Source organism: Somniosus microcephalus, chromosome 7 (genome assembly GCF_052327205.1).
Source record: "Somniosus microcephalus isolate GS21.2 chromosome 7, FLI_Smic_1.0, whole genome shotgun sequence".
Taxonomy (NCBI): Eukaryota; Metazoa; Chordata; class Chondrichthyes; order Squaliformes; family Somniosidae; genus Somniosus; species Somniosus microcephalus.
Genome location: NC_140993.1, coordinates 70,947,955 through 70,960,592, shown reverse-complemented (window position 1 = coordinate 70,960,592; position 12,638 = coordinate 70,947,955). Strand labels below are relative to the sequence as shown.

Here is a 12,638-nt window from a genome sequence, read left to right as displayed (position 1 = left end):
ATCCTCCTCAATCACCTTCTCCGAGTGGCCGAAAAGCTCCTCCCAGAGTCGCAATGCGGATTCCGCCCACTAAGGGGCACAATGGACATGATCTTCAGTGCACGTCAATTACAAGAGAAATGCAGGGAACAGCACCAACCGCTGTACATGGCCGCCTTTGATCTCACAAAGGCCTTCGACACTGTCAACCGTGAGGGATTATGAAGTGTCCTCCTCAAATTCGGCTGCCCTCAAAAGTTTGTCACTATCCTCCACCTGCTTCACGACGACATGCAAGCCGTGATCCTGACCAACGGTTCCACCACAGACCCAATTCACGTACGAACCGGGGTCAAGCAAGGCTGTGTCATCGCACCAACGCTCTTCTCGATCTTCCTTGCTGCAATGCTCCATCTCACCCTCAGTAAGCTCCCCACTGGAGTGGAGCTAATTTACAGAACAAACGGGAAACTGTTCAACCTCCATCGCCTCCAGTCCATATCCAAGGTCGTCCCATCCTCTGTCGTCGAATTACAGTAGGCAGATGATGCTTGTGTCTGCGCTCACTCGGAGGTCGAACTCCAAACCATCGTCAACACCTTCACCGAAGCGTACGAGAGCATGGGCCTTACACTAAACATCCGTAATACAAAGGTCCTCTACCAACCTGCCCCCGCCACACAGTACACCCCCTGATTATCAAAACCCACGACAAGGCCTTGGACAACGTGGACCACTTTCCATACCTCGGGAGCCTACTGTCAACGACGAAGTCCAACACCGCCTTCAGCATGCCAGTGCAGCCTTCGGTCGCCTAGGGAGAGAGTGTTTGAAGACCAGGACCTCAAACCCGGCACTAAGCTCATGGTCTACAGAGCAGCAGTGATACCCGCCCTGCTGTATGCCTCAGAGACATGGACCATGTACAGCAGGCACCTCAAAGCACTGGAGAGGTACCACCAACGCTGCCTCCGCAAGATCCTGCAAATCCATTGGCAGGGTAGGCGCACCAACGTCAGTGTTCTTGCTCAGGCCAACATCCCCAGCATCGAAGCTTTGACCACGCTCAATCAGCTCTGATGGACGGGTCACATCGTCCGCATGCCCGATACAAGACTCCCAAAACAAACGCTCTACTTGGAGCTCCGGCACGGCAAGAGAGCCCCAGGTGGGCAGAGGAAACGCTTCAAGGACACCCTCAAAGCCTCCTTGAAAAAGTGGAACAGCCCCACCGACACCTGGGAATCCCTGGCCCAAGACCGCACAAAGCGGAGGAGAAGCATCCGGGAAGGCGCCGAACACCTCGAGTCTCTTCGCCGGGAGCAAGCGGAAGCCAAGCGCAGGCAGCGCAAGGAGCGCACATCAACCCAAGCACCCCACCCACCCGCCCCTTCAACCACCGTCTGCCCCACCTGTGACAGAGACTGTAGGTCCCACATTGGACTAATCAGTCACCTGCGAACTCAATTTTAATGTGGAAGCAAGTCATCCTCGGTTCCAAGGGACTGCCTAAGAAGAGAAGCTGGGATTTTTTTTGGCTACAATTGCATACCTAGAAGCTGGTCTAGCAAGACATGATGTAGATGCCCTGAGCTCTGCTGTGCTTCTCTTCCTTAGAATGTCTTTGCCCTCTCTTCCTTGATGCCATGTCCCACTTCTCTGTCCAGGGCTCACTCTCAGTGCCATGGGATCTTTTACGCCCATCAAAGAGGGCAGACGGTTTAACATCTCATCCAAAAGACGGAACCACAACTGTGCAGCACTTCAGTACTGTACTGAATTGTCAGCTTAGGTTATGTGCTCAAGTCTCTGGAGTGGGGCTTGAACCCACAATCTCCTAACACGATGGTAGCCATGGTTTGTGGTAGCCAGAAGGTTGTGGGTTCAAGTCCCACTCGAGATCTGAGCACTAATCCAGGAGTTCCCCAGTGTCCTGGCCAATATTTATCCCTCAACGATCATCACTAAAAACATATTATTTGGTCATTATCGCAGATTATGGGGCAATATAATCCAAGTGTTTAAAAATAGGAACAGATGGGACAGGGTAGATAGCAGCAGACTCTTTCTAGTATTTAAAGGGTCTAAACAACTAAACACTAATGAGACTCCATTTCCACTTGTGGGGGAAGAACATAACTAGAGGTCATCAACAACAACAACTTGTATTTATATAGTGCCTTTAACATAGTAAAACGTCCCAAGGCGCTGCACAGGAGTATTTTAAGACAAAAAATTTGACAATATAAGATAGTCACCAAGAAATCCAATAGGGAATTCAGAAGAAACTTCTTTACCCAAAGAGTGGTGAGAATGTGGAACTCGCTACCACAGGGAGTGGTTGAAGTGAATAGTATCGATGCATTTAGAGGAGGACATTTAGACAAGCATATGAAGGAAAAGGGAATAGAGGGTTACGCTGATTAAGATTTAGATGAGGAAAGATGGGAGGAGGCTCATGTGGAGCATAAACGCCAGCATGGACTGGTTGGGCCAAATGGCCTGTTTCTGTGCTGTATATCCTATGTAATGTAATCCTATGTAGAAGGGGCACAGATACAAAATTAAGTTTTAGAACAGAGAGCAAGAGAAACTTCTTCACAGAGTTGTGAGGCTGTGGAATTCCAGGGTTAGTGGCTGAGGCAGAAACTGTGTCAACATTCAAGATTAGATTGGATATGTAGATGAAGGAAATGGGGATAAAGGGATATGGGAGCGGGGTAGGTAAATGTGAAGGGTAAACAACAGCAGACTGGTTGGGCTGAATGAACTGTTTTTGTGTTGTAACTTCTATGTAATGCATTTGCCCACTGGGCCATTCAGTGGAACAATCCAGAAGCCTTCTGGTTTTTAAGGCATAGTGTCACACCAGGATGCAACAAGCCTACCACCCATTCAGGGGAAGGTGGGACAGGGGAGATAAAAAGAGCATAAAAGCTGCCTGAAAACTTATTTCCCTGCTCCCTCCAATTTTTATTTCTGCTTTATACACCGGTTCCTAGTCAATGACAAATTAAACTACCTTGACATCTAAACAGGTCACATTTTAAAAACAAAATGAGTGATTGTCACTCATCAGTGACACTTGCCAGATGTGCTCTTGCCCCTGGCTTCAAAGTGGCACACCAGTGCCCACTGATTTCCCCATCCTTCCTTTGGTGCAGCAATGTCCAGTCCATGTTCTGAAACTGCTGACTGCATGGCCAGGCTTGCAGATTTCACTCTTCAATCGCCATTCATTGGCACAGCATATTGTAACACCAACACACTGCACCACAAGCATATGACCTCTTCTCCCCCCCCCCCCCCCCCTAACAATTTCCTCATCACTCCCATGAGAGGTTGAGTCCTGTTGAGGATCATTTCAAACATTGGCAGCTTTCCAATACTTCTCCACGTAGCCATTATTCACATGTGTACGGTCAACAGTGTTGGTGGACTATGTGACTGCAGAAGGCATCACAGCCATGCTCCATCTGTCCTCACCAGGCATCTACACCTGCATGCAATAGCTTTATAGTAATGATGAGGGGGGGGGGGGGGGAACCATGGTCGATTTTTTCCCTCCAGAAAGCTAAGGCCATGCTATTGGCCCTGCCACATGCCATTGGCCCTGCCACAGGCCTTACTGAAGTTAGCTACCTCAATAAATACTAGGGACCACCTCAGTCTGCATGGCTTAATATTGCACCAGGCTGTGCATTCGCCAACTGAACCCACCCTGCATGTGCTCCATGAAACAACCCTCACTATCTGGTGACTGCAAGGATCCGTTAGAGAAAGTCAGAGCAACCAGTTCTGCTGCAGATTGGTTTAAAAGTTGCTTTAAAAGAACACTAGGATAAAGTGTTAATGCAACTCAGACTGAGCTAACAGAAACATGAACAATGAATGTTTTGACAAGGAGTGTTTACGTTAAAGTCACCCCATTGTTCAGCTCAATGACGAGGCTTGTTGGAAGCCAAGGAAACAGGCAGGCCACAGTGGAAAAACTATGATCCTACTGCAACAGTTTGCTTTCTCATCTGTATTTCACATTAAAATGCATTCAAAATGTCAGATCGCTGCAACTAGCCTGCCTTCCCAATAGTGGAATCCTCACCACCCATTCCCCTAATCCCCCGACACCCCACCCCCCAAAAAGGGAAACTTCTCCCTAACCAATCTCTTAATACAGTACAAAAAAAAAGTTCTGTAATTGCCATTTACAGGAACAAGAGAAAGCCATTGGGCCCAGCAAGCTTAGTAAAAATGGTTTCTTTCCCCTCGAAGATATTGTTGCCTTGATCGGATCCTGTCAAGCAGCAGAACTGCTTCCCCTGCATTTGTGAGCAGTGGCCATAAATCATCAATTTAAAAGCGACAGCAAGCCTCATGTTACACTTGCCTTCAGCAAGGATTCTAAGGTTGCAATGCACAAGGCTTGAGTAACTAAATCGATTATAATATAGAGCATCGCAGTGTGCTATCATAGATTCGGGGGGGGGGGTAAAATAGGGGTGCTACTAGGATCAAAGATCGAGCAGTTTTATCAATATCACCTCAACCATCAGAAGCACTGGTTACTGTCTTATAACAGACTTCAGAGTGCGTTATTTTGTGTAACATACAGAAACTTAGTGTTCAAGTTTCTATTTGTTAGAAGTACCATACTGGTTGTGGATGGAGAATTAAGCTAGGGTATGGAAGGGGAGCCTATGTATCACGATTAGTCCATAAGTGATATTTGAAATTATTTTATTGATGGATGATACAAGGAGCTTCTATTTTTATTTTGTTCTTCGGATATGGGAGATGCTGGCAAGGCCACATTTATTGCCCTGAGAAGGTGATGGAGAGGGCACTGAGAGTCAACCTATTGTGTGCCTGAAGCCACATGCAGACCAGACTGGGTAGGGGTGGCAAGTTTCCTTCCTTTCAGGACATTAGCGAAGAAGTTGGGTTGTCACAACAATCCAGCAGCTTTTATCATCAATTTTCTGATGCCAACCCACAAATTACCAGATTTAAAATTGCATTCAATCTTAAAATTTGCCATGGTGGGATTTGAACCCATGATCGCAGGGTTGCTGGTTCAGTATCATAACTACTAACCCACCATACCTTACAGTAATAGCAAGTTCTCTAACTATTTTAGAAAAAAAACATACACAGTAAAATAAACTGAATGCACTATTTTAACCGGGCCTGTTTCCCTCTACAACATTCTTTATTCCCTGCGCAACACACCCACATAAACCAAGGAACTACTCTTATTATCTCACCCTAGTAGTAAACTGGCTGATATCTTAATTTCTCTTATTCCCTCCAAATATTTTCCCCTCTTCTCCTGAAGGCAAGCACTCCTTGCTGGGGTACAGTTCTCAGGATATGGGTGATGCTGGGATACCTTTCCCTAGTGATCATTCATCATGTGTAAGCCTAGGCAGCTAGTGCCTTTAGACAAAATCAACTTTGGGAATATTGCAGCCAAGCCCCGATCCTGCGTGCACTTTCTAGCAGGGGTCACTGGATAACAATCAGAGCAGGAACCTTGGTTGAGAATACCCTCCCTAATACAGGGGTGCAGAGACCAACTGCAACTCCAACTGCTGTTCTGGCTGGGAATAGTTAACTCAGCACAAATATGGGATTGAACCAGGGTCCTTCGGATATGTATGACTCAGCAGCATACTGGCCAGTGCACTTACCCACAAAGCTATTGGTGAGCTTTAAGTAATGCTGTATGTTAAATTTCACTGCCTACCTGCTACTTTCTGTGCAGACTCCGTGTGCTCCTGAGCTGGTGTCGGTGGCAGCTCCATTCCTGCTGCCTTTTTTTCCGATGGCTTTACTTCAGCCAACAGATTTCCTGTAGGTTCTGTAACTACAAACAGGGTGGCAGATTTACAAAACAAATCTCAAACCATTTCTGTCCACATCTGACTACATATAAAAATGAAAGCCAGTTAGTGATGTAATTACCAATTTTGTATTAAAAATATAGAAGTTTACGGCACGATGCCATTCAGCCCATCGTGTCTGCGCCAGCTCTCTATTAGAGCAATCCAAAACAAATCCACTGCACTGTTCGCTCCCCTTAGCCGTGTATCTTCTGCTTCAAATATTTACCCACTATTCCCATAAAAATATACAATGGTCTCTGCTTCAACCACCTTTCATGGCAAAGCATTCCATGCTCCAACTACCCTCTACATCAAGAAATTTCTCCTAACCTGTCTCTTTACTCTCGTTCTGACAATGTAAAATTGAAGGCCCCAAGTCACTGACACCGCGGTCGATGCTTGTTTAACATCAACAATAATTAGGTCTTTTCTTTAAAAAAAGTGTATGCAGATTACTAGGCACTGAAGAAAAATCACAGCAATACTCAATCCCAACCTCACCCAACGTCCACACACACGCTTTTGCCATTAGGAGGTACTCGATGGGCATCAGGAGCATGAATCCCAGCTTTCCTTAGCACAGAAATACGGAAATGCCGAGGCCAATTGCAGCATCCCTACTGTTACCCCAGCAGAAATCAGAAAACTCACAGACCAGAGATTTGCATGATCTGTACCAGTCAGTTCCACAAATCCTTGAAACGCCAACTAATCACCATGTAATTCATAGAACTCAGTCTTCAATCATTTGGAAACTCAAGCCACTTGAAAGCCTCCAGAGCTCTTCACCCCGAAACCGATTCAGAAAAGAGGTCGACAACACGTGTATAAGTTGCTGCAATTTCGTTCTACCTACTCGATTCCTGCTCTGCTGGTGAAAGTGTGGTGCTGCTGTTCGTTAGTTCCTCCTGATTAACCCAAAGGTCTTCTTCAAATGCTAAGGGTGCTGTAACTGCAGGCATGGAATCTGCACAAGTACAATAAAGGTTTGTAAGCCAAAGAAAAAGTAAAACGTGACTGTACAAGAGCCCTCTTTCGAATATCATTGGGAGGTACTGAGCGGTACAGACCAGATGTCCCAGGTTCAATCCTTGGCCTGCGCTAAGTGGATGTAATCTAGCAGCAGTTGAGCATTAAAACTGCCCTCTGCAGCCTCGAACTTGGGAGGGGAATTTGCTTTAAAAGTCACAATCCTCGCTCGCATCCACAGTCCAGCAACCTTGCTGGAAAATGTGTGTGCATACATATGTATTGGGTGAAGAAAGATTGAGCTCGCTACAGTAACATCCACGGTCAAATAACTGGACACTCAAAATCTAGGCTTATATATGAAGAAATGGCCACTTGGGCGACGTGCTGGTGGGATGCTCGTGCTTCTGGAGTCATACCCCAGCCAGAGTCACAATGGCCCGGAATTTATGGGGCCTATGACAAAGTATGCTGTGCGTACGCCGTTGTAAGTGCGGTGAATGGCCCCGCAAGTTCCGGGTTTCCACATGCGCGAAAACCCAGAACTTGCTATGTCAAATTTTGCTTGGACAGATCCACCGTATCCGCTGTAAATTCACTTTCGCTGGCGCAACTACTGCCCAGCGAATACCCACGAAACCCTTATGGCCTGGTAAAAGCAGGCGAAAGGCCTTCTTTTACCAGTGTAAGGGTTAAAATAAATGTTAAAAGAATTTTTTTTTTTTAATGATTTAAACGTTCATTTACATTTAAATAGTTTAGGTAAATTTTGTCCCGTTTAAAAATGTTTACATTTATTTTTCAAAAGATCATACCTAAATGGAATCCCCAAAAGCATAATAGGAATCCCCCATAGTCATTGATTGGCCTGGCCCACGTGATCCCAGGGACGCTTGCGAACCGCATGCGCCCCTGGAATCCGTAGACCTTTACGCAGGTGTACGTCTGTAGGCCCAGGACCGCAAGAGTCCGAAGCTCTAGAGACACAAGGTAAGTACGTAGTTTTCTTTCGGTTCGGTTGTGTATGCGGGCGGCAAGCCTCCGACAGCAATTTCCAGGTCCATCTTTGGGAGGGAGGAGTGAAAAATGGGAGAATAGCTCACCAATCTACCCATTGTCCCCGCCACCCTTTCTGCTAGATAAACCACATAAGAGCAATGATTAGATGATGCCAAGCTTGGGTTTTAAGAGCCTGAAACAAGAGGAGGAAAGAAAAGCACGGAAAGGAGCAGTGATACAGCAATACTCATGAAACAGGCATACTCATGAAATAGGCAGAGAGAAGCAAGGTTGCAATAGGGGCAGGGGATGGCTTGGAGGCTCGGACTGAGAGGGATCACCTTACAGACAAGCTTTACCCGGTGTGTTGTTCAGGTGTGCATGATAGTTGCTAGAGGAAACTCCCAGATATGGCAGCAGTATCAAGGTTAGGACAGATTTGGGCTTAAAGAGTTTTAAAAGTTCTCGACGAGAAAATAAAATTTTAGTACGAAAGAGAGAACAGAGCTTCTTAGAGACAGCTTTAACAATGAAGGAGGTCCATGTAAGGCGAGGCAAGACAAGATGGTGAGACTAAGAATATTGATAGAGGAAGAAGGTCCAAGGGGAAGCCATCAAAGGTTAAGAGATGATAGCTTGTGTTGAGAAATGAAGAAACTGAGTTTTTCCAAGAGCTGAAAAATACAAGGAACTTTGGCTAATAAGCTGAACACCATCAAGTTCTGTTACAGCAAGTCAAATGCACAGAGTTCACTCTAATTTTCTCCGCTTTATACCTGCGGTCTGCCACATGGAATCAAGCATTTGTCCTTGTGGAGGAGCCATTTCATTGAAAGGAGGCGGGGCTAATTCTGGGCTTCTCTTTTCTTCAAATGTCGGCCCTTCTGCAGGTTGTCGAGGGGGGGAATTTTGTTTTATTAAAATATGGATGATTCATTATGATTATCATACAAAACAATACAACAGATATCAGCAGATCACAGTGGATCTTCACCTTGGAATAAGAGATGTTCTCTTAATGGCCCCCCCGTGGCTTCGTTTTTTTTTACATTACAGCAGTGACTACAGTTCATTGGCTGCACAGCATTTTGATGTCCTGAGGTCATGAAGGCGCTATATAAATCGAAGTTATTTGTTTCTTCTCAGAGGTTAAATCTACTACATGACGTGGTACGGAGCAATACAGATCAGAAAATTCAACCCCCAATCTGCACTCATTCTGCTGGTCTCAGCTGGGGACAGAAGAACATGGAAAAGTAGAGGACTGGAAAAGACTCTAGACATCTAGAAAGGCCCAAAAACTATACCCTGAAATCAGCTGCTCCCTCACATATTTATCTAATCCTCCCTCAACGGTTACCACACCATGCACCTCCACAAACAGGGAGCTACTACACTTGGCTTCAGCACCTCTGCCTAGAGGAGGAGAAGAAAAAGAAGTCGGCCAGAGTTCACACTCCTGATCATTATCTGGTGTCCTTTAAATTTTACATAAGAAACAGGAGCAGGAGTAGACCATTCGGTTCTTTGAGCTTGCTCCGCCATTCAATAAGATCAAGGCTGATTTTCTACCTCAACTCCGCTTTCCCACCCGAACCCCAACATTTTATTTTTTTTATTCGTTTATGGGATGTGGGCATCGTTGGCAAGGCCAGCCTTTATTGCCCATCCCTAATTGCCCTCGAGAAGGTGGTGGATCAGCGATATACTTCTAAGTCAGGATGGTGTGTGACTTGGAGGGGAACTCGGAGGTGGTGGTGTTCTCATGCACCTGCTGCCCTTGTCCTTCTAGGTGGAAGAAGTTGCGGGTTTGGGAGGTGCTGCCGAAGAAGCCTTGGCGAGCTGCTGCAGTGCATCTTGTAGATGGTACACACTGCAGCCACGGTGCGCCTGTGGTGGAGAGAGTGAATGTTTAAGGTGGTGGATGGGGTGCCAATCAAGCGGGCTGCTTTGTCCTGGATGGTATCGAGCTTCTTGAGTGTTGTTGGAGCTGCACTCATCCAGGCAAGTGGAGAGTATTCCATCACACTCCTTACATGTGCCTTGTAGATGGTAGAAAGGCTTTGGGGAGTCAGGTGAGACACTCGCAGCAGAATACCTAGCCTCTGACTTGCTCTTGTTGCCACAGTATTTATGTGGCTGGTCCAGTTAAGTTTCTGGTCAATGGTGACCCCCCAGGATGTTGATGGTGGGGGATTCGGTGATGGTAATGCCATTGAATGTCAAGGGGCAGTGGTTAGACTTTCGTTTGTTGGAGATAGTCATTGCCTGGCACTTCTGTGGCATGAATGTTGCCTGCCACTTATCAGCCCAAGCCTTAATGTCGTCCAGGTCTTGTTGCATGCGGGCATGGACTGCTTCATTATCTGAGGAGTTGTGAATGGCACTGAACACTGTGCAGTCATCAGCGAACATCCCCATTTCTGACCTTATGTTGGAGGGAAGGTCATTGATGAAGCAGCTGAAGATGGTTGGGCCTAGGACACTGACCTGAGGAACTCCTGCAGTGATGTCCTAGGGCTATGATGATTGACCTTCAATCACCACAACCATCCTCCTTTGTGCTAGGTATGACTCCAACTAGTGGAGTGTTTCCCCCCCCCCCCCCGATTCCCATTGACTTCAGTTTTACTAGGGCTCCTTAATGCCACACTCGGTCAAATGCTGCCTTGATGTCAAGGGCAGTCACTCTCACCTCACCTCTGGAATTCAACTCTTTTGTCCATATTTGGACCAAGGCTGTAATGAGGTCGGGAGCCGAGTGGTCCTGGCGAAACCCAAACTGGGCATCAGTGAGCAGGTTATTGGTGAGTAAGTGCCGCTTGATAGCACTGTCGATGAATCCCTTGATTCCCTTAGTATCCAAAAATCTAATGATCTCTGTCTTGAATATACTCAACGACTGAGTATCCACAGCCCTCTGGGGTAGAGAATTCCAAGATTCACAACCCTTTGAGTGAAGAAATTTCTCATCTCGGTCCTAAATGGCCAACCCCTTATTCTGAAACTGTGACCCTAAGTTCTAGACTCCCCAGCCAGGGGAAACATCCTCCCAGCAGCTACCCTGTCAAGCCCCTTAAGAATTTTATATGTTTCAATGGGATCACCTCTCATTCTTCTAAACTCTAGGGAATAAAGGCCTAGTCTACTCAATCGCTCCTCATAGGACAAGCCACTCATCCCAGGAATTACTCTAGTGAATCTTTGTTAAAAGTCTGTTCTCCCTCTACCCCCACTCCCTCCAAGGTTCTTAGAATCATAGAATGGTTACAGCACAGCTGCAGGCCATTCGGCAAGTCTTTCTTTTTGTGCAGGTATGGCTGGTGGACAGTGCATTAGAGAAATAAGAGTTTTGGGGCAATAGTTATTCCTCTTGGAATAAGACTGCCAGAAGGTATTAGTTGCTGGTCTGAATTCGTTGATCGCAGTAGTTAGAGAGAGTTAATATTGCTCTCCATGCCCTGAACTAGTGGGAGTGGGAGGGAGCAGGGATGGGAAAGAGAACCATTATTTCTGCTCCCAATTGCTACTCTGCAATCCCTGCTGGAAAGTGGACATTGGGCAAGAAAAGGTGGCTTGTGGGCCTTCCATGGTAATAATAGTCTGCCAGCACTCACCATCTCGGGACACACATGAAGAAAGGGTACGATAATGTAGTTGTTATGCTATTGGACTAATAATCCAGAGAACACAAGTTCAAAACTCACGAGTGCATTTTGAGAATTTTAATTCAGTTTAACAAAAGCTGGTATCAGTAAAAGTGAACAAGAAGCTGTCAGATTGTCATTAAAAACCTAACTGGTTCATTAATGTCCTTTATGGAAGGAAACCTGCTGTCCTTTATGTGACTCCAATACCACACCAATTTAACAGCCCTCTGAAGTGGCCTAGAAACTGCTCTGTTGTATCAAACCACTCAAGACGAAGAACCACCACCACTTTCTCAGGGCAACTAGCGATGGGCAATAAATGCCGGCCTTGCCAATGACATCTACATCCAGAGAATGATTTTTTTTTTTAAACAGGCATTTGAGCCAGGCACCAGAGGGCTCTCAGCTCCCATGGAGCTGTATGTTAAAACTGGTCACCTCTTAGGGAGAAAGAAAGAGGTTCAAGAAGAGACAATTAAAAAGGGTGGGTGGGAAGACCCAAGACAGACAGACTGGACTCAGTTAAGTTGTTTTCCTCATTATGAATTGGTATAACTTGAGTATTACTTGGAATAAATCCATTCATAGAATCCTAGAATGCTACAGCATAGAAACAAGCATTTGACCCATCAGGTCTGTGCTGAGGCTATCCTCCACTAGCCAGAGTCTAATCCCACTCTTTAATATCCAGTCTAATACCACTTTCCTACCCTCTCCCCATACCCTTCAATATCTAACCTAGACTATTCCCACTCCCCACATCCTTTAATATTTATTTTTCAAGCAATCATCAAGTTCCCTTTTTAACAGAGTCATCTGTGGCTCAGTGGGTAGCACTCTCGCCTCCGAGACAGAAGGTTCAGTGGGTTCCCTCTCGCCTCCGAGACAGAAGGTTCAGTGGGTTCACTCTCGCCTCCGAGACAGAAGGTTCAGTGGGTTCACTCTCGCCTCTGAGTCAGAAGGTTGGGGGTTCAAGTCCTGCTCCAAGGACTTGAGCACAAAAATCTAGGCTAACACTCCAGTGCAGTGCTGAGGGAGTGCTGTACTGTCGGAGGTGCCGTCTTTTGGATGAGACATTAAACTGAGGTCCCGTCTGCTCGCTCAAGTGGACGTAAAAGATCCCATGGCACTTTTTCGAAGAAGAGCAGGGCAGTTA

At 46.2% G+C, this 12,638-nt stretch overlaps 1 protein-coding gene across 5 annotated transcripts in view; it reads right to left on the bottom strand.

Moving 5' to 3' along the window:
- Positions 1-12,638, bottom strand: part of LOC147114710 (uncharacterized) — a 162,617-nt gene that overhangs the window by 146,357 nt on the left and 3,622 nt on the right. For 3 of the 5 annotated variants that reach the window (XM_085992572.1, XM_085992573.1, XM_085992575.1), the window contains exons 3-5: positions 8,609-8,716; positions 6,721-6,831; positions 5,726-5,845 (exon numbers count right to left, since the gene is read on the bottom strand). In XM_085992572.1, coding sequence (XP_085848698.1) covers positions 5,726-5,845; positions 6,721-6,831; positions 8,609-8,716 — 339 coding nt within the window. The remainder of the gene's footprint in view (positions 1-5,725; positions 5,846-6,720; positions 6,832-8,608; positions 8,717-12,638) is intronic. The other 2 variants (XM_085992574.1, XM_085992576.1) reach the window with 2 other exon arrangements.